This window comes from Vicugna pacos, chromosome 9 (assembly GCF_048564905.1).
Source record: "Vicugna pacos chromosome 9, VicPac4, whole genome shotgun sequence".
In the NCBI taxonomy this organism is placed as follows: domain Eukaryota; kingdom Metazoa; phylum Chordata; class Mammalia; order Artiodactyla; family Camelidae; genus Vicugna; species Vicugna pacos.
The window spans coordinates 1,970,860-1,992,647 of record NC_132995.1 but is presented as its reverse complement, the minus strand read 5'-3'; the positions used below and the strand labels follow the sequence as shown (position 1 = coordinate 1,992,647).

General features: G+C 43.1%; 1 protein-coding gene and 1 long non-coding RNA gene across 2 annotated transcripts; one reads left to right on the top strand and one right to left on the bottom strand.

Moving 5' to 3' along the window:
• Positions 1-302: 302 nt before the first annotated feature.
• Positions 303-2,972, bottom strand: LOC140698330 (uncharacterized). The gene is made up of 3 exons (XR_012076071.1): positions 2,653-2,972; positions 1,195-1,354; positions 303-852 (listed from the first exon to the last, which is right to left on the bottom strand). It is a non-coding gene; the product is annotated as an uncharacterized lncRNA (long non-coding RNA).
• Positions 2,973-3,271: 299 nt separating this feature from the next.
• ZNF471 (zinc finger protein 471) lies at positions 3,272-17,555 on the top strand. Its single transcript, XM_015249565.3, has 5 exons — positions 3,272-3,368; positions 7,785-7,876; positions 10,244-10,370; positions 11,819-11,911; positions 14,466-17,555. The coding sequence occupies exons 2-5, from the start codon at positions 7,844-7,846 to the stop codon at positions 15,962-15,964; spliced, it is 1,752 nt and encodes a 583-aa protein (XP_015105051.1). The 5' UTR covers positions 3,272-3,368; positions 7,785-7,843; the 3' UTR covers positions 15,965-17,555.
• The last annotated feature ends 4,233 nt before the right edge of the window (positions 17,556-21,788 follow it).

Below are 21,788 nucleotides of genomic sequence, written 5' to 3'. Positions count from 1 at the left end.
ATCACATGATATCACTTATATGTGGAATCTAAAAAATGATACAAATGAACTTATTTAAAAAACAGAAATAGACTCACAGACATAGAAAACAAAGGGGTTTCTCAAAGAGGAAAGTGGGGAGGGATAAATGAGGAGTTTAGGATTTGCAGATGCACACTACTTTCTATAAAACAGATAAACAACAAGGTCCTACGGTATAGCACAGGGAACTATACTCAGTATCTTGTAATAACCTATAATGGAAAAGAACATGAAAAATAATATATATGTATGACTGAATCACTATGCTGTACACCAGAAACTCTAACACAACATTTTAATGAACTATACTTTAATTTTTAAAATTACTAATAAAATCAATTGCCCTTTCTTCTCTCTCCTGTCTCAGTAGAAAAGAGGCCATTGCTCCACCAGATTCTCAGCGTTTTGTAAGGCCTGGTCCTCAGAGTGTTGTCTAAGGCGAGGCTGACAGCTTTTCATCTGGCCTGTTCTGCTTGCTCTCGGTTTTTGAGAACTGTCATCGGTCCAGAGAGCTGCAGCCGTTAACAGATATCATCAGCCTTCGTCTTAACTGAAACATCAAGGAATCGGGCCCAGACGTGTCAGGGAAACCTGTGTGACTCACAAGCCCCCTTGAGCTAGTGGGTGTTCAGGAAGCAGAGAGAGGGACAGAATTTCCCTGAAGGGGTAGCAGCTCTCATCCCTTCACGTAAAACTGAGTTGACGCTAGGGAACCGCTGAACACGCTATGTTCACCTGCAGCGAAGCCTGTTGGGTCCCTTGCTTGCTAAGCATTCGGTCTAAGTCGATTTTCTCTGGGATGTGGATTTCAGGGGGAGACTCACCAGGGCTCTGAAAGAGACAATTCATCTTCCATGAAGTAGAGGCATTGTACTTGGTGCCTCTGTCCAGCAGGTGGCGGTGTTGTACCGCGAATGAGAGATTTCTCGGCTTTTTTTTTTTTTTTTTTTTTTTTTTTTTTTTGGTAGGGGAAGATGAGGAGGAGGGAGGTAGTCAGGTTTGTTTGTTTGTTTAATAGAGGGACTGGGGATTGACCCTAAGACCTCATGCATGCTAAACTCCGGCTCTACCACTGAGCTATACCCTCCCCTCTAATTTTTTTTTAAACCTAAAGCCTTCATTCCCCGCCCCTCCTTTGCATTTTGTGATGTCATACTGTTTTCATTAGCTCACCTGGAAGGGGTCAGATATTGCTTCTACTTGGGGCAATCTCGGAATGAGACAAGCTTTTCTGATCTTCTGTGGGCATTCACTGGACAGAGAACATACCCATTTTAAAAATTCATCCTTGCCACATCTGTTTATTGAGTAATCACTGTGGCCAGGAACTGTTCTAAGCAGAAATAAAACAAACAGAACTCCCATGAAGTACAGATTTTTAGCAAGGGAGTTAGACAATACACAGATAAACAAGTAAATATATAGTAGACAGTAAAAGGGAAATCACAAATCACGTTAGTGCGACTTCGCGCTAGGTGGTGCCATTTTCTCATTGATACATTGAATCGAGCTGACTTTGGCTTTCAGTCTCCTCTGCAAACACTGCTTAAACCCTATCAGTTGAATTCACACACTTTTTTTTTAACCTACAGAAACATAGACCCAGGAGTTTAGTGCATGTATGTTAGGGGTTACAGCACCTGCTGGAAGAATAGCTATTCTCTAGCTGGGAGCTTGAAAAAGTGCGGGCAGTGAAGGTGAGAGCGGGGAGTCTGAATAGTGGGGACAGTGATGAGGCTTTTTGTCCCCCCCCCCCCCGCCCCCAAGCACCCAGCTCTGCCTATGACTGTGCGGCCACATGGGAGGGTCCCCCTGGCATCTGAATCCAGAAGAGCTGTGAAATTGTCAGTCCCTTGCCTGCCCAAGATCCTCCGGCCCACTCGACTCTTTTTTTACAGGGGCTGAGGTTGGGGGCAGCAGGGAGAAGTTCCCTTATGGGATTCACACCAGGCAGCCAGGCTTTGCAAGTACTTTTTGGCTTCAAGCAGCCACCAGCTCAGGCTTGACAAACGACGACTTTGGCTCATCTAAAGCTCTGTATTTTTATTTCTGATGTCATTCCCCTCCGTTTGGGGGAACTCTTGACTTGGCACCCACAGCCACAATGCCTTCATGGGGCTTACTCCCCCATTGTGACGGTAACACCCCGCCCCCCCCCCACCTCGTACCCTTAGGAGGGTGACCACAACCAAAGCAGCATTTGAGTGTCAATGGATGGGTAGGATGGGGGGGTCCTGACTTCCCCCATTTGGGTGAGACCATTTGCTACAGTGTCTCAAGAAGTCTTTGCTTGTCTCCTAACCTTGCTGTGAGGGCCCTGGTCATTCCTCTCCCAGAAAGCCTATGGATATGAGCATGTGCTACACAGACTGAATGTTTGTGTCCTCCCCAAATTCCCATGTTGAAGCCCCACCTCTTCTCTCTTTTCCTCTCCCCTATTTTCTATTTCTGCATAGCTTTTTCCACCCCTCGATATTCTACTTATTTCTGTCCTTCTTTTGTGGTCTGTCTCCCTTCATTTGAAAGTAAGATCTAAGGGGGCGGGGAATTTTGTGGTTTTCTTCTCTGCTGTATCCCCTCGAATGGCTTTTTCTTATTTGATTTAACTTCCAAGGCAGGTACTAATTCTACCGTTATCTCAGTCTCCCATGCCGCGGACCTTCCCACTCTGGTCGGGGGCAGAATGGGGTTCAATTCCAGCAGTCTGGTTCCAAAGGCGTCGTCTCATTCACTGCTTCTGAACAGTGATAACGGCATTCCCATTTTGCAGGTGAGACATTCACTCATTTGCTGTAATCACAGAGGTGACAGACCCGGTCGGGGTTTCCTCGCTGATCATACTGTCACAAAACTTAGCACAGTAGTTAAATGACGCTCCCACGGCAGGCTCAGAGGGCCCCACTCCGAGAGACACCGCGGTCACACGGACCCAGACAGCGTCACATCACAGAGGCGCCCACCAAGCTGGTCTCCAAGGCGCAGCGGACCCCGTAACTAGGGACGCTGCCGGTCTCCAGGCGAGGGGCGGGGGAGGGCGCATTCTACGCGCCTGCGCACACTGCCTCCCAGCCCCGCCCCGCCCCGCCCCGCTCCTGAAACCCAGGCCACGCCCCTCGAGCCTGGTTACGTACGTGCGCTGGCCCTAAAGTTCCGCCTACCACTCTCAGCAGCCTAAGGACACGCCCCTCTCGCTCGCGGACAACTCCTCCCGCCTCGGAGATTCCGCGCCTGCGCACTCGGCGTCCCGGCGTCGACTCTCGAAGGCGTTGGGGCGAGGGCGGCTGGCTTGCGGGGGAGGCCGGCGGGTTGTTCTGGGTCGTCGGGTGTGGAAGCCTCCGGGCGGGCAGGTGAGGCAGGAGGGCCGGGCGGCTCTGACCCGGGTGAGGGGCTGTGGGGCGGCTGGAGCGCGATGTGTGTGGGAGACACTGGTGCGTGAGTGCGCGAGGCTCCATCAGACCCGGGTGTGTGTGGTGTGTGGTGTGTGGTGTGTGGGGGTGTGGGGGTGTGTGTGGGGTGTGGGGGTGTGTGTGGTATGGGGGTGTGTGTGGTGTGTGGGGGTGTGGGGGTGTGTGGTATGGGGGTGTGTGTGGTGTGGGGGGGTGTGGGGGTGTGTGGTATGGGGGTGTGTGTGGTGTGTGGGGGTGTGGGGGTGTGTGGTATGGGGGTGTGTGTGGTGTGGGGGGGTGTGTGTGGTGTGGGGGGTGTGGGGGTGTGTGTGGTATGGGGGTGTGTGTGGTGGGGTGTGTGTGGTGTGTGGGGGTGGGGGGGGTGGGGGGGTGGTGTGGGAGGCTGATGTGGGGTGTTGGAGTGTGTGGTTTGGGGGTGTGGGTGTGTGTGTGGTGTGGGTGTGTGTGACTGAACGCGCAGAGAGCACGTGACCAGGGATGTTGGTGTGAGTGTGAGAAGCAGGTGCCTGTGATACAGGGAAGATGCGGGGCAAGAGGATGGCTGTGTCCCAGGTCGCAGGAGAGTCCCTGGGACGCGCCCTCCAAGTGTGGGTCCTTGGCTTCCAGGGGGAGCCACTGGTGAGTAAAAGTAGATTTATTCAGAGAAGTACGTAGTCCTTAGAGTGCAGCGAGCTCTCTCAGAAGACAGGAGGGAGGCCACCAGGTGTCCGGGTGGGCGTTCAGTTTAAAGTAACAGTAGTTACCCACGCCTTAGACCGAGTGTGGTCCATCTCACTCAGAAGGGAGAGCGGCCACGAGGTGTGGGGGTTGCTAGTTTTTATGGGCTTGGTAACTTTATTTTTTAATTTTTACTTTTTTCTTACTTTGTTGAAGGGAAAGTAGTTATGTATATTTATTTATTTTATTTTTTAAATTAAGTTAAAAAATTTTAATGGTGCTTCTGTAGATTGAACCCAGGACCTCCTGCATACTAAGCGTGCGCTATACCCTCCCCCACCCTAAGCTGGGGTAACTTTATATGCTAACAAGTGGCAGGATTATTCCAACTGTTTTGGGGAAGGGATTCCCAAGAATTGACCACCACCCGCTTTTTGGCCTTTTATGGTCAGCATCCGACCTGCTGTGGTGCCTGTGGGAGTATCATTTGGCATGCTAATATATTATAACTAGCATATAATGAAGCTCAAGGTCTCCTGGAAGTCAAATCTCCCGCCATCTTGTGCCTAAAGGTCTACTGGGAGTTGAATCTTCCTCCATCTTGGTAATAATTGCTGTGTTGTTTATTAAATTTTTAAAAGTTTATTTATTTTTTACTTTTTATTTTTAAATATTTTTATTTTTATTCTTTATTGAAGTACAGTCAGTTATAATGTGTCAGTTTCTGGTGTACAGCATAATGTCCCAGTCATGCATGTACATTATATATTCATTTTCATATTCTTTTTCATTAAAGATTATTATATTGACTATAGTTCCCTGTGTTATACAGAAGAAATTTTTTTATCTATTTATAGTTTCTGTGCAGTAAACTGTTGACTGAAATAATTGCACAGCCTAAAAGTTGAGAATTATGTTTTATTTGGTGGACATTTCTGAGGACTCAAACTCCTTTGATCCCAGGATGACAGCCCCCCAGATCACTCTGAGGGACTGCTCCAAAGAGGTGGGGTAGGAGCCAGGATATATAGGAGTTTTACAACAAAGACCAGGTAGTTGGAACATTAAAAGATTACTTGGTAACTCAAGAAAACCAGACATCTCAAGTAAAGAATTTAGCGCTTTTCTGTGTACGGGAGGGGGCAAACATTTGGGCTCATCAAATACATTCCTTTGACAAGCACCCAGCCACCTAGGGCCAGTATCCTGTCTTTTCTTATTCTGAGTCCCCTCAGAGGGCACCATTGTGGGTGGCTGCAGAGGCTGGGCTGCAGGCTTGTCTTCAAGGTAGGGGGTGGCAGCAAAGGCTGACGGCTTGACAGCTTCATTTTGCAGGAAAATACTGCAAGCTGTATCAGTAAACAAAGAATGCTGAAGCCATTCTGAGGGGACTCAGAATAAGAAAGGACAGGATACTGGCCCTAGGTAGCTAGGTGCTTATCAAAGGAATGTATTCCATGAGCCCAAATGTTTGCTCCTTCCCATACATAGAAAAGCGCTAAATTCTTTACCTTGAGATGGCCTGGTTTTCTTCAGTTAACAAGTAATCTTTTAATGTTCCAACTACCTGGTCTTTGTTGTAAAGCTCCTGTGTATCCTGGCTCCACCCCTACCTCTTTGGAGCAGTCCCTCAGAATGGTCTGGGGGGCTGTCATCCTGGGCTCGAGTCCTCCCGCCAAATGAAACATAATTCTCAACTTTTAGGCTGTGCATTTATTTCAGTCAACAACACCACACATATTGCAAATGTACAATTTGATGAATTTTGATAGATGTATACACCCATGAAACCACCACAATCAAGATACCTATCATTTCACTCACTCCCCAAGAGGTGCAAATTTCCAACTCCCAGTTTATCCCTTCCCACCCGTTACCCACTGGTAACCATGTTTGTTTTCTACGTCTATGAATCTGCTTCTGTTTTGTAAATAAGTTCATTGAGTCCTTTTTTTTTTTTTAGATTCCACATGTAACTGATATCATACGGCATTTTTCTTTCTCTTTATGCCTTACTTCCCTTAGAATGTGCTGTGTCATTTTTTTTAATGGTTGTGCCCTGCCCCTCTCCTTTCCGTCTCACCTCGTGTGAGCGGTCAAGTGTATGAGGGCCAAGGAGAGACCGCGAGGGGGCCGTGTGTGTGAAACAGACCTGACTGAGTATGAGAGGCCAAGAGCATGTTGGGGTAAGTGTGCAGTAAGAGACCAGTGAGTGTGTGTCCAGCATGTGAGGTGGTATGACTTTGTGAGTCCTAGTGTGAGAGAGACAAGTGTGTATTGTGTGTGTGAGAGAGAGCAATTGCAGTGTCTGTGTATCCGTGTGTGTGAGAAATCCACATGTCTCTGAAACAGACCATTGAGAATGTGTGTGTGAGACTGGAGTGTGAGAGACCATCATGTTTGTATGTGGGTGTGAGGGAGAGAAAAGCTAGTGATGTTGTGTGTGAGACCAAAGTGGGTACGAGAGACCGTGAACCGTGGACTGTCACCCTGAGGGCTGCAAATACAGCCTCTGAGCTCGTGCCGTGCGTATGAGTGAGCGGTGAGCATGTGTGTGAGAGAGTAAGATCGGGGCTGTGTGTGATGTTTGGGTACACCATGTGTGTTTGTACCCGTGGCCTCTCTGAGACCATGTGCATGACTGCATACGATGCACCTTCCTTTGGGTGCCTGTGAGCCTGTCTCGGTGTGACCAGGAGGTATGTGGGGTCTGGTGTCCGTGTCTGTGTGTCACCCGTGTGGCCGTAACGGGCCCTCTGACTGCGGTGTGCGTGGGGAAGCTACTCGGAAAGCTGGTGGCTTTGGCTGCTTTTGTCTGTTGCTTTATGGGGTTGTGTGTTGCCAGGATACTAATCCCGGCGTAGAAGTCCCTAATCCCGGCGTAGAAGTCCCTGCTCCTGGAGTAGAGTCCAAGAGTTTCAGTGGGAAGCAATTGGTGGGGCAACTGGTGCTCCTGACTGGAGCAGAGACACCCTTAGTTCTGGGTGACAAAGACGAGGGGGATTGGGGCTGAGGACAGAGATGAGAGTAAAGGTGGCAGAATTGGGTGCTTAAGGATCCACTGTCCCAGGGTGAGTGGAAAGCAAACCCCTGAGGACTTGGGAGGACAAGGACCACAACCCTGGCCTCCAGTGGCATTTAGATTTTCAAACTGTAGACTACATCAAAGCATGAAGCAGAGATGCAGGAAAGGAAAGAGTCCACTTTTACTTATAAACTAGAAGAAACAATATCTATTTCAAAGGATTATTATTTGTTTTTGGTCAGGGAGGTAGTTAGGTTTATTTATTTGTTTATTCTTAGAGGAGGCACTGGGGATTGAACCCAGGACCTTGTGCATGCTAAGCATGTGCTCTAGCACTTGAGCTACACCCTCCTCCTTCATGGGATTATTTTTTAAATAAAGTGAGAAAATATAATCTCTGCAGAGAACCTAGCACATCTTATTTTTATTCATATTAAGACCAAAGAATGGGAAAGCAATTTTCAGAAAAAAAGATTAAATTTAGGACCTCGAACATAAGAGAAACAGAATTATAAGTTGTACCCCTCAACCACCATAGATAGCCCGTATCTCCCAGTTAGAGGGGCAGTGGAAACAGAGACGGCTGCGAGGAAGGAGGGGAGGACAGCATTTTTAGGGTGGTGCTTCCAGGAGTACAGAGAAGGCTTCATCTGCTCACTCTCTTCTTCCGCCAGCCTTGCCCTCCCAGGACACCGCTGTTCTCCAAGAAAGAAGCCAGGAAGAGACAGTGGAAATGACAGTTGAAGTAGTGAAAGCCATACCCCAGGTTAGTCGTTTCATTCCTCCTCCATGAAAGGCACTCAGTAAAGCTGCTTTCCTTCTGAAGATTCCCTGATGAACAGTCTCGTCTGAGGCCCTGGTTCCCACTTCTCCCAGAGAGCACTCTCCTTAACTCACACTGCCTAATGGCTAGAGAAAACTGAGTGTGATGAGGCACAGAGCCCCCTCTGACTCCCTCTTCTTCCCACTTCATTTTAAATTCAGTATTGACACTTGTGGAAAGATCTGGTTTCCGTTACATGGAATAAAGTTGCCTCAGTGTCAGTGAGTTGGGTTCCAAATTGAATGTGCATTTGATAGCCCCCTCCATCAGGAACCACCGCTCTAGCTGAATTTTGTCCAAATCTCTAATTTGTACCCTTAAATTCTTAAGCATTTTTCTTTTTCTGGGGAGGGAGGTAATTAGGTTTATTTATCTTTTATTATTATTTTTTATTTCATGGAGATCCTGGGGATCGAACCCATGACTGCATGCATGTACTCTACCACTGAGCTGTACCCTCACCCCCTTTTTTTTTTATGTATGAATTCTCAGCCTCATTTGTTCACCTGAAAAATCTTATCCTGCTTAATTTTTGCAAATTGAAAAAAATTTAAATTGTTGATATATGTACATAGTGCAAAATTCAAGATATAAAATCTCTCTCTTGCCTCCCAGTTCTTAAGAGACAGTGATTAGTCTCAGCTTCTGTATTTCACTCAGGGCTCTTCTGTTTCCACGCATACATAGATACTTGCCTCCATATAGAGGCAGCGTTTTTTATGTTCCGTTTGGGAAATCTTTGCCTGCCCCAAGGGCATATAGATAGTCTCCTATTTTTCTTCTAAAAGATTACTTTTACCCTTCACAGTTAAGTTCCTGATAAGTTTAAACTTGTTTTTTGTGATTTTCTATGAGAGTAATGCCCAAATTAAATTTTTACATTAAATTTAATTTGCATTAAATTATTACAGTAAATGTTTAACCTGCTATAAGTGAGGCAGAGGTTCATTTTTTTTTCTCCCAGTTGCCTGTACAGTTGACTCAATGGCAGTTATTGAATTGTTCATCTCTTTCACATTAATTTTGGAATGTTGCCTATATCTGGCACTAAATTCTTGTATATATTTGATTCTGTTGCTGGACTAGGTTCAGTTTTACTTGTATTTCTGTTTTCAATCTTGTAATTTTTAAAATACATCATTTGCATAAGGAACTGTGAACGTAAGGGGAGCCCTTCATTTTCCCAATGAGAAGTTCTCCACCCCCAATTTTTTTTCCAAACGGAAAACCTACTTTCATTGTACAGATGAGAGTCGAATGTCCGCTTAGTAACATTTAATTAATTAAATTGCACCTCTTATATTGAAAATCGCATAATTTTAAAACACTGCTGCCCACCCCCTCCTCCACTGTCAGAGTTCATGAAATATTCAAAAAGAGTTACATGGATTTGGGGGCATCTGTGTCTTCCTCAACATTAGAACCACTTTATGAATCTTCTACATTAAACTTCCAGATTCAGAGCTTTTAGAGTTTGTGCGTTTGACAACATTGAGACTGTATCCCTAACATGGGAGACCTTGGGGGAAAAAATCATGGTATAAAGCATATTTGCAGGGGAGGTTAGAGCACGTGCTTAGCATGCATGAGGTCTCGGGTTAAATTCCCAGTACCTCCATCATAGACAAACAAACAAACCTAATTACCCCCCAGCCAAACAAACAAACAAAACAAAAAACAAACCAAAAATCATAATTGTTCAGTTTCATTTTGATATTACCTAAGTATGTGTTGATTTCTTATACTCAACGTCAGGGCATGAGCTGGATGTGTTGTAGTCTTATGCTGGGTGTAAATTTCTTATGTTGTTATCCAGCCCACTCTGGTAAGGCATGGCATGCTCATTAATTCTTAATGATATAACACAAGGAAACTGCATTCTAAATATATTTGTTATTTTTATTATGTAAGAAAAAAACCCAGCTCTATCAATGCAGTGCCTCTTCCCCCTGAAGCACTGGATCCCACAGAGTACCATTTATAAAATATCAACCTAGAACACTTTTTTTGTTGTTGTTTTTGGGGTTTCAACCACAAGTGTATGTCTTACCTTGAAGTGCTTGTTTATTGCCCTGTGGCGACCCATCCAGGTTTCCCCATGCTGAGAAACAGATTAGCACCGTTGTATAAATGCAGTTTAGCCCTTTGATAAGTACTATTTTAGATTGGCGCTGAGTATTATATGTTTAAGTGTTTTTTTTCCTCCAAGGGCTATTTCTCACATAAAGTAGGGACAACTTAACACTTCATCTCAAAGTCACATGTGCATATGAGCATTGGCTGATCAAGAATGTCTTTGTGTCATTTCAGGACTTGGTGTCATTCAAGGATGTGGCAATAGACTTTTCCCAGGAGGAATGGGAATGGCTGAGCCCTGCTCAGAGAAGACTGTACAGGAGGATGATGATGGAGAACTATCAGAACCTGCTGTCTCTGGGTGAGGATCCTTCCCCCTCCGTGTATTTCAGAATTACTCTAAGGGAGTCTTTACATTTTTATTTATGTTTAAAACTTTTTATTTTTTACTGGGTATGGATCAGAATGGAATCTGGAGAGTAAACAGGATATTCAGGGGTTGAAAGCTTCAGATTCAGTCTGTGAATTTGTTGGGTATCGGATATTTCATGAATGTGCCCTTTAGTGAGTTGGGAACACATGGCATGATGTGACTCACTGAATCCCTATGCTGCATTTTTCCCTCTGTCCTACAGTATTGCCAACACTGCTGTAACACAGTTCACCAAGAATATAGCCGGATTGTTACAGATTCAGAGTATGGCTTTAAAATCTGTGTGTTTTTATTAACGTGCAGTAAGTGAACTAGTGAGGCTCAAACTATGAAAACTGCTTCAGGCGGTCTTAGGTAAACTAACATGGACCCTTCTTCTCAGCCCTGGGGCCACCTCATTGGCTGGGGTAGCTTTCTGTCGTCTGTGGGCCCCCGGATCCTGCTTGTGGTTCACTGAACTTCTTGAAACTAAATATATGTCTTTCACCAAATTTAAGACCTTTTTGGCCATTATTTCTTTGGCTAATTTTTTCTACTCTTCTCCTTCTGAGATTTCAATTTCAAACATGTTAGAAACATGGGTATTGTGCCTTGGGTAACTAAGAATCTGTTTACTTTTTAAAATCTTCTTTTTCCTCTGTTTGTCAGATTATATAATTTCTATTGATTTATCCTCAAGTTTTGAACTCTTTCCTTGTCTTCTTCAATATCTTGTTAAGCACATCTAGTGAATTTTAAAATTTCAGATACTGTGTTTTTCAGTTCCAGACTTTTCACTTGGTTCTTTTTATAATTTCTACTTCACTGCTGAGAAATTATAAGCGTATTTTAAAATTTTAAAATCCTAGTCTACTAATTTCAACATCTGTGTTATCACAGATTGGGTCTCCAATCATTTCCTTTTTTTGTAAGTAAGATTCATTTTTTCCTCTTCCTATGTAATTTTGGATTTTGTCCAGGACACTGTAAATAACACATTATAGAGTCTCTAGATTTTGTTATATTCCTCTGAAAAGTACTGGTTTTTGGTTTTTTTTGTTTTTTTAAATCACACAGTTAACTTGACTCAAACTCTGAACTCTGTTTCTAGGGACCCTTTACATTACCTCACTTACTGCTGTCTGATGCTATTCTGAAGATGCTGGGCTGTATTTTTGCCCCCGGCCCCTCAGAAAGTTGTTTAACTTTTATAGAGTTGACTGTAGGCAGTCTCACTAGACTATGCCAGAAGCTTTATGTCATCAATCACCCTTTGATCTACTCATTCCTATAAGGTCATTCCATCAGAATTAAAGAGCCGACTGAAATGCCCACCTGGTTCTGAAATGCCCCAAAATGGCAAATTTTCATCTCTTTCTTTTTTTGTTTGTATGCAGGACTTTGTACCTCTAAGCCATATGTCATCTCCTTATTGGAACAAGGGAAGGAGCCTTGGGGGATGAAGAGTGAGGTGAGAAACCCATTCTCAGGTGAGTGTGGGAGAACCAGACAGGGGAGTCTTTCTAGGCATGGCTCAGCCATTTTGAAAGATGATATTTCCTCCTTTTTTTGTTTTTCTTTTCTTTTCTTTCTTTTTTTCTTTCTTTCTTTTTTCTTTTTTTTGGTGTGTATTGTATTGTAATCTGTTTATTAGTAATACTGAGTACTTGCTATATGCAAAGTACTGTCAATAACTTCCTCCTTTCTTACGCTTCTTAAAAGCTCTTCTCAAGCCTTCCAAGCTAGGGAGAAAACTGAAGCTTTGCTACTTAGCATGGGCTCCCCTAATACCTTCGGCTTGACTCTCTTCTCTAATAACTCATTTTGCAAAAAATCTTTATCTAGTTCCTTCCCATCCTCTCTTTTCTTTTGCCACACAGACTCATATAAGCTTCTCTGTTTCTTAAATCTTCTCTTAACTCCAAAATTAGATGCTGCCTACAAATCACAAGATATCCTGCTGCTGTAAATCTTTTTTTCACTTTCTTTTTGCAAATGGGAAAAATCCAAATCCTACCAGCCCCTGTGTGACCAACTTTTTCCTACTTCTCCATTATCCTCTGTCATTTTTTAGTTTTCTCACTATGTTTGACCCAGAGTTTTCTAAACTATACAAGGTATCCAGGTCTGCTCCAAGAATGTCACAGGTAGACCAAGAGCCTGAGTCGCTGAGCCTTGGGAGACCAGATGGGGCTAGAGGCAGTCTGAATCATGTCTGGTTGCCTCTGAATCAGAGGCAGCACCATGTGTCTTACAAACGTCTGTTTCAATGAGTGCCTGACATACAGCTGAAAAGCACTGCTCTAGCCCATTGGTCACCTTTTATGAACTCACCGAGCTCTTCACTGACATAGGCTTGTATGTTTCCTGTGTTCTCCCCCTAGAGTGCTCCTCTCATGGCGCTCTGTCCATGCTGGGCTATCAGACCAGAGCTCAAAAACTATCTCACCACCTTATATAATAAGCATTCCCCAATTCCAACGACTGTCCACTAAGCCACCATTATTCCCCTTGTCACACTCAGGAGAGCCTGTAATTGCCTTGTTTCAGCAGACCTGCGTATTTTCCATCTCCCCCACTGAGCTGAAAATCCTCAAAGACAAGGGAATGTTGAGATCACCCATGGAAATTATGCCTTTATGAAAGTCTTCTTTCACGTCTGTAACAGTATTTGATTATATTTGGAAATGATTTGGATCCCAGACTGCCAGTGTCCTCCAAATACCCAAAATATTGGGAGAGAAATAAGCTCTGCTTAGTCACACTATATACTTTGTTTATGTAGGAAGCTACCATCTGCCTTAAAAAGAAAAACAGAAAGAACTTTCCTGATAAGAGGTAATAATTGGCCGTGTGAAGAACAGATGGAGGAGGGGAGGGTGTAGCTCAGTGGTGGAGTGCCTGCCTAGCATGCACGAGGTCCTGGTTTCAGTCCCCATTACCTGTGTTTTAAAAAAATTAACAAATAAATAAAACTAAAATTACCTCCTCCCCATTAAGAAAAGAAAAGAACAGATGGAGGGAGAGGGAGAAAGGGGATGAAGAAATTGGTAATTTGGTGGGACATTGAGTCACAGTATAGAATTACGTATTATCAAGGGACTAAGATAACTCAGCATCCATGTTGAGAAAAGTTCCAAAGATAAGGGACAACCGCAGCTCTCCATAGGTGGTTGGAGACGGAGACGACCTTCACGTGAAAAGAAAGTAATTTTTTTTTTAAATTGAAGTATAGTCAGTTTACAATGTTGTGTCAATTTCTGGTGTACAGCATAATGCTTCAGTCATATATATACATGCATATGTTCCTTTCCATATTCTTTTCCATTATAGGTTACTACAAGATATTAAATATAGTTCCCTGTGCTATACATTAGAAACTTGTTGTTTATGTATTTTATATATAGTAGTATATGCAAATCTCAAATTCCCAGCTTATCTCTTCCCACTCCCTTCCATGCCGGTAAACATAGGTTTGTCTTCCATGTCTGTTAGTCTGCTTCTGTTTTATAACTAAGTTCATTCGTGGCCTTTTTTTCCCCCTGATTCCATGTATAAGTGATATCATATAGTATTGTTCTTTTTCTTACTGACTTACTTCACTTTGTGTGACGATCTCCAGGTCCATCCATGTTGCAGCAAATGACATTATTCTTACTATTTTTTATGGCTGAGTAGCATTCCGCTGTATAAATACACCACAGCTTCTTCAGCCAGTCATCTGTGGATGGACATTAGGTTGTGTCCATGTCTTGGCTGTTGTGTATAGTGCTGCTGTGAACACTGGGGTGTGTTTGTCTTTTCAAATTAGAGTTCCCTCCGGATATATGCCCAGGAGTGGGATTGCTAGATCATATGGGAAGTCTGTTTTTAGTTTTTTTAGGAATCTCCATACTGTTTTCCATAATGGCTGCACCAGTTTACATGCCCACCAACAGTGTCGGAGGGTGGGATTCATTATTTCCAGATTACCTGTTCCATGTCAAATGTTTCCCTTGTTATAACTCACGATGAAGGAAACATTTGCTCTTTTGAATCTTTCAGATTGGGACTCTGTCTGTGAGACACAGGATTTCCCTCGGAAGCAATTTGTGTGTGATGATGTGTTAGTGGAGAGAAGTACGAGCTGTGGACTTGAGTGTCCCACTTTTGGAGGAAATCAGAAATGTGAAGATCTTTTCAAGAGGCAGTTGGTAAGCCAAGAGACAGTTACTAGGCAAGAAGCAATCACTCATAAACAAACCCTCACTGTGGAAACAGACCACAAATGTAACAACTCTTGGAAGCTTGTCCCTCTAGACAATGTAGAAGAGAATGTTTATAATCACAACTCAGATAAAAAAAGGTTTTCCAAAAATTCCATGGTAGTAAAACACAAGAAAGTCTCTGCAGGAAAGAAGCTTTTTAAATGTAATGACTGTGGGAAAACCTTCACCCAGAAGTCATCCCTCACTCTCCATCAGAGAATTCATACTGGGGAGAAACCATACAGGTGTCAGGAATGTGGGAAAGCCTTCACCCAGAGTCCACACCTTGCCCAGCACCGCCAAATGCATACTGGAGAGAGACTCTTTGAATGCAAGGAATGCAAGAAATCCTTCATCCTCAACATACACCTTACTCAACATCAGAGAATTCACACTGGAGAAAAACCATACAAATGTAAGGAGTGTAGAAAAGCCTTCACCCAGCTTGCACACCTTACTCAGCACCAGAGAACCCATACTAGGGAGAAGCCCTACAAATGTAAGGAATGTGGGAAGTTCTGCAGTACTGGCTCATCCTTTGCCCAACATCAGAGATGTCACAGCCACAAGAAGCCCTGTGAATATGCTGATTGTGGGAAGGCCCTCAGGGATAGCATCCGACTTGCTCAGCACAGAATTCACACTGGAGAGAAATTCTGCAGTCGTGACAAGTGTGGAAAAATCTTCTGCTACAGCTCACCCCTGACTGCCTATCAGAGAATTCAGACAGGAGAGAAACTGTGCAGCCGTGATGTTGGTCAAAAAGCCTTCAGCCGTCGCAGGTTACTCACTCAGCATCAAAGAATGCGTTCTAGAGAGAAGCCCTACAAATGCAGGGAATGTGGGAAAGCCTTCAGGAAGAGTGTGCATCTGAGGATTCATAATGGTGAGAAACCCTACGAATGTAGTGTGTGTGGTAAAGCCTTTAGCCAGCAGAATTACCTTACTGTCCATCAGAGAATTCATTCTGGAGAAAAGCCGTATGAATGTAAGGAATGTGGGAAACCCTTCAGGCAGTCGGCACACCTTGCTCAACACAGGCGGATCCACACAGGAGAGAGACCATATGAATGTGAGGAATGTGGGAATGTCTTCAGACAAAGTGGACAACTTACTCAACATCGGAAAGTCCATGCTGCACGGTCATCGCAGGCCCCCAGCTCTTCCTCACTCCGTCTGTTGCTGAGTCCTGTGGCTACAGCTGCTGACGGGTTTGGGAATTCATCCATGTTTTTCACTTCCCACTGCCCTTGTCCAGAACACAGTCATTTCACCCGGACTGTTCCAGGTGTCTAAAAACTGGTCTTTCTGCATCTCTTTTGCCCCTTCAAGGTCATTCTTCACACCACTGCCACAGGAGTCTTTTCAAAATGTAAATGTAATCAAATGATGCTTAAACCCTTGCTGTGAAATTTTAAATTACTTGATGCCTTGAGTAAATTTTAAATTACTGAGTACAGAGTGCTCAGCGTAGTGCCTTAAGTGCTCCATACATGTTAGCTCAGTATCCTTCTGAGTCTGCTTGAAAATCAGCTTTAAACCATGAACTCTGGAAGGCAGTATAGCTACCAGGAGATCATAACAGTTTTGGAGACAGAAATTTTTTCTTAACGTGAATGACGGGCATTAGAATGTATGGTATGTTTTGAGCTTGATATCATCACAAAACATAACAGCTTTCTCCTGACTCAGGTGTGTTCCTTTGCTGGTGAGGAAATTCAGCATGACCCATGACCTGATAACCTAGAAAATGTTTTAGGTAGTGTCTAGAGCTCTGGATAAGACTAGAACAGAAGAATTAGAATTTACTGAGAAGAAGGTAAGACTATATTTACTCAAGGCAAGAAATTAAAATTTCTAATGTTTAAAGTGGAAGGAGCAGAGAACTTGAATAGTCTAGCCCTCTTCTAAGACACCTGGGTTCACAGATTAATTATGAACCTTTAAGGAACCATCATTCAGCTGTTGAAGAGGATCGAAAAAAATATAATGGAATATTTTGAAGTATTTGTAATACTTCTTTCATGAGGCTAGTTCAACTCTGATATCAAACTGAGAAAAAAACGAAATTACAGATGAATTTACTCTATATGGTTATATATAGGAAGGAAATTACTAACCTATTGAAGGAGAACAGAGGTTCTGAGTAACTGGAGATCATTACACGTTTTGAGATGGAAGTTTCAGTGTTGTAAAAATGTCTCTACATTCCATCAGTTCCAGTCACAGTCCTGTAGAATATTTTCACGTTGACGCTTTTGTTCTGGAAATCATATAGAACGGCAAATAGGCGAGCATCACAAGGAAATTTTTGGAAAAAAATCATTTACCTGTGAATTTAGTTTATTGCAAAAATAGTATTCTGGACTTGTCATTGGGAGAGGTGGATTCTTTAAATGATGTTTGACAATTAGTAATCCGATTGGAAATAAAGTCAGATCCACATTCCACCCCTTAACAGAGAAGTTTATTCGACATGGATTAAATGCGGTGCCAACTGGTACCTGCTGAGGCCCTGCATCTCCCCCAGACTTCCAGCCCTTTGGCTGCTCCTCTTTGGAAGACAAAGCACATCTTCTCCTGACATGTGTTTGCCTTAGCAGAATTAATAGCCCTGGGAAATGACTACCTCACCCAAGCTCAGGCTGGCTTGTGTCAGCCATGTCTCCATCTTACTGGAGTCGTAAATCCACTGTCCTCCCGTGTACCAAAGCCCCTACCTCACCTGTAAGCAAACACCTGTTTCCCTTTCCTTTTGTGTTCACAGCCCCTTCCCCAATAAAAGACACTGCACACTCAACCCAGCACCCACACAGCCACCTCTCATCTGCGTGGCCCACTGTTGCCTGTGGCAGCACATCTATTAAACTTTGCTTTGTTTCTTAAACTTCTCTTTGTCTTTGGTAAATTCTTTTACCGCCCGTGACACTGGCCCACGGTGCCCCACAACATTAAAGATTTAAAAGGAAACACGATCTTAAGATTTCAGAGAAGGTAGACTGTGTCTATCCCTTTGAGTTTAGGAAGGCTTCAGTAAGCTGAACACGGAGTCCAGAAGCCATGACGAGAGAGTGGTAGGTAGGCCCACATAAGAGACCGAAACTTGCCCATGCCATGAGACACTGCGTGCGAAGTTAAAAGGCACATGACAGGCTGAGAGATACTTCCAACGTGTCACAAGGATATAGCCATTATAGAAAGTGCTGTTGGAAAGCAGTGAGGATCAGAGATACACAGTCTGACAGCAACTCTTGGAGGAAGAAATTACAGAGGTCAGATAAAACAGGAAGCTCTTAAATGAACTCACGATCAGATAAATGGAAGTTTTAAGTCCTCACCACCAACACAAACCAGCACACATTGTATGGATCACGTCCAGTACTGTTGCAGAGGTGTGAAACCATTTTTTTATACACTTATGCATTGGGAGGGCGAATTAGTGGAAGGCCATTTTAGAAGGCAATCTGGTGTGACCTGTCAACATTTTAAATGTAATTAGTCACTGCTGCAATTCCACATCTAGGAATTTATCTTCTCAAATAGAACAAGTGCAGGGCTGGAGGGTGTACCTCAGTGGTAGAGCTCATGGTTAGCATGCACGAGGTCCTGGGTTCAATCCCCAGTGCCTCTGTTGAAAAAAAAAAAGCAAGAGATCTATTTTCTGTCACTTTGCTTTTAGCCATTATTTTACCTAAAGGTATTTTTCTGTGACGTGACTTAACTTTTAAGCAGAGCTTGAGGGCACAAGCCCTCCCCACCTGACCCCCTATCCTGCAAAAGTTTACAAAATTGAGGACGTGGGAGAATATTCTTTCTGAAAAACTGCCTCCCTTACACCACCAGCCACTGACAACTCTTCTGTTTCTCCTTAGCAAGTATGTTTAACCTCCATTACATTCTATGTACAAAATGTATATTTTGCTTTCAAGTTATTTTTTACTCATGTAAGCTTACATTCAGTGTTCAATTAACGTATTTTTCTACCTGCATAAATTGAGTACTTTCGGTTGGGATGTAAAAGCATCACACATTTTAAAAATTAAAATCTAGTGGAAGTCTTTTTTTTTTTCCCCCTCCATTTAAGCAGCCTTTCACTTAGTGGCACTTTTATAAGGAATGGATTAAAGGGTAGGTTATACTGAATGACTCACATTAAAATTTTTAGGGTTTTTTTTTCTCACACTCTGGGTTCTGGTGGTATGGAGTTTTGTTTTAACACCAAATGGAGGAATCCTTGCACCAGGGCAAACAGTCATGGTACCTTTGAAACAAGCTCGTTCCCACCTGGCCATTTTAAGCTCTCTTGCCACTAGGAGAAAAGTTTCAATTTTTTAAAAATTTTTAAAAATTTGTTTTTTGAAGATGGAGAAAAAAGTATAATGGTTGGTCTCATTAAAAAAAAAAAGAAAAAAGTTGTTCTACAGTAGTTACTGGAAAGACTATGGTCAGGGGACTTGCTTGTACAAACTGCCACATCTGGGTGTAATGCCCCATGTTAAAATTGTTGGTTTCTCTTTCCCCCAATTGTGAGTTACGCTTTTCTGAAGGTTTTAGTGCTGGGAGGAGGAAGTCTTCTAATCAGGAACATCACAATGTTTGCAGTGTAGGTCAAATGACCTCTTTCTGTTTGATTCTTCTCCGACCACCAAATGAATAGGAGGAATAAAAAGGCAATGGTGAAAATGAAAGAAAAGAAAAGAGAGGACATTAATGAACTCATCTACCAAAAAAACCCAGACTCGCAGACATAGTAAACAATCTATGGTTACCAGGGAAAGGGGGTGCGAAAGGATAAATTTGGGAGTTTGAGATTTGCAAATGTTAGCCGCTATATATAAAAATAGATTAAAAAAACATTTCTTCTGTGTAGCACAGGGCACCATATTCAATATCTTGTAGTAATCTTTAATGAAAAAGAATATGAAAAGGAATATATGTATATATATGCATGACAGGGACATTGTGTACCAGAAATTGACACGTTGTAACTGACTCTACTTCAATTTAAAAAAAAAAAGAAAGAAAGAAATGCCATGGTGGTTGATCCTGACAGGCAAGGATCAACAGGGCTGATGCCGAAAGACACCTGCAGTACCACCCAGGCCACTGCAGGCCACTGATGGTCTGGGTCAGGTTATCCCCTACCCAGCAAAGAACCCTGATGAACTGAGGTGTTGGCCAAGCCTAGGAGAAACACACATTATGTAGAGTAGAAGTCGTACATACCGGTGGTTATCTCAGGGCCAGCTCCAGAAAGAGAAAGGACAGACTATATTCTGTACCTGTGTTTTCCTTTTCGCTGATTCAGAATTAAGCTCCTTCCACAGCCTGAGCTATTTTATTAATTCAAAGAAAGTCTTTTCATTAAAGTAGTTTAAACTTGGTTCTAGTATCTCAATGAGTGCTTTACAACTTTTTTTTTTCTTTAGTGGAGTTACTGGGTATTGAACCCAGGACCTTGTGCATGCTAAGCATGCTCTCTACCACTGAGTGCACCCAACCCCCCCCTACAACTTTTTACATGAGAAAACTTTTACATACAGATGCCAAGTGTAAATTTTGATGAACTTTTAAAAGATTGTACAGTAAAACACACTCATTTTTGGTGTAGAATTCTAACTGCCAAACTCATGCCAGCATGTAACCACTACAGCCAAGACACAGATGATCCATAAGTTTCCTTTTGTTCTTTATAGTCAGTCTCTCTGCTCCTGCCACCAGCCCCTGGCTACCACTGCTCTGTTTTCTACTTTATATGACATTATAGAATGTTGCATGAATGTTGCCCTTGGAATTTGCGATGATGTTGTGATAATGGCATTACGCCTGGCTGTTGTTCATGCCAACAAAGTTCCCAGCTCCAGGGATAAAGAAAACTCTGAAGGGCTCTAATAAGACTGACCCTTAACATGGAAATGAATAAAAACATCAGCTAACTCAGGTTATGATGAATTTTATGGAGGGGATTTTAAAAAGTCATGAGGATGAAAAAGGAAATGTTCATATATTGAGGAAGGGGGAAGTCATTCTGCCTTATATATCAGTTAACTTGAATTTTATGCTGACTAAAACAGACTGTGGCCTATCAAACATATATTTGTACATCTGCTTTAATTATTTAAGACGAGGGGACAATGACCAGAAGTAAAGAATGTCCATATTAGTTACTGTTACACCACAGGGAACTATATTCAATTTCTTAAAATGAGCTGTAATGGAAAAAAACCTGAAAAAAATGTATGTATAAGTATAACTAAATCGCTTTGCTGAACATCTGAAACTAACACTAAGTTGACTACTCTTCAATTAAAAATAAGAATTACAAAAAAAAAAGAATGTCCATGTTGAAGATAAAGATTAAATGCCTCCCTTCTGGTGATGCCAATGCTGGTCCTCCCTCAATAAGACTCCTTTCCCAGGAGCCAAGCCATTATACTGATTCTCTGTATTTGTGTTTGTCTGTTTACTTTTTTTGTTTTTTTCTTAAACTTTTAAGAAACATATCCCTGACTTATTTAATGTTCTTTGTTCGGACAAGATGTAAAACTGTGCTGAAAGCCACACTTCTTCCCAGCAATTTCTCCAAATAAGCTAGAAGGCTATCTTTCACGCAACAGTTCTCAGTTTGGTTCAAATAAAACCCTTTTCTACTCTTATAGATTATTTATTGATTATTTACCTTGCCAAAGGGTGGGTGGTATCTTCCAGGCTGGGCAGCTCTCACCCAGATGCTGAATGACAAATGACAAATGGCCAGCGAATAACAAAAAGAAGCCAGCACAGATCAAACTTTAGGGGAAGACTGCTCAGTCCCGCTGTGCCCTCCGGCGTGACCCTTGGAGGATGAGTGTGGGAGGTGGGAGAAGGTACCCACCTGAGGTCAAAGGTGGGATGCAAAAGGACACACAAAGATCGCGCGCACGCACACACACACACACACACACAAGTCATAATCACATTCTAGATGCTGACAAGACCTGGCTTCCCCTGCGCGCCCACCCACTCTGTTGGGTGATACCCGCTAGATGCGCGCTCCAAGGACCACGCTTCCTGCCCCGCCCAGCGTCGTTATCGTCATCGCCGAGGCCCCGCCCCTCGCGGTAAGCCCCGCCCCCTGCCT

What these genes read in the sequence shown, in the direction of transcription:
- ZNF471 (XM_015249565.3), top strand. Translation starts at nt 7,844, where the DNA reads ATGACAGTTGAAGTAGTGAAAGCCATACCCCAG. An exon ending in TAGTGAAAGCCATACCCCAG is followed by an intron (nt 7,877 to 10,243) that starts GTTAGTCGTTTC and finishes GTGTCATTTCAG; the next exon opens with GACTTGGTGTCATTCAAGGA. An exon ending in TCAGAACCTGCTGTCTCTGG is followed by an intron (nt 10,371 to 11,818) that starts GTGAGGATCCTT and finishes GTTTGTATGCAG; the next exon opens with GACTTTGTACCTCTAAGCCA.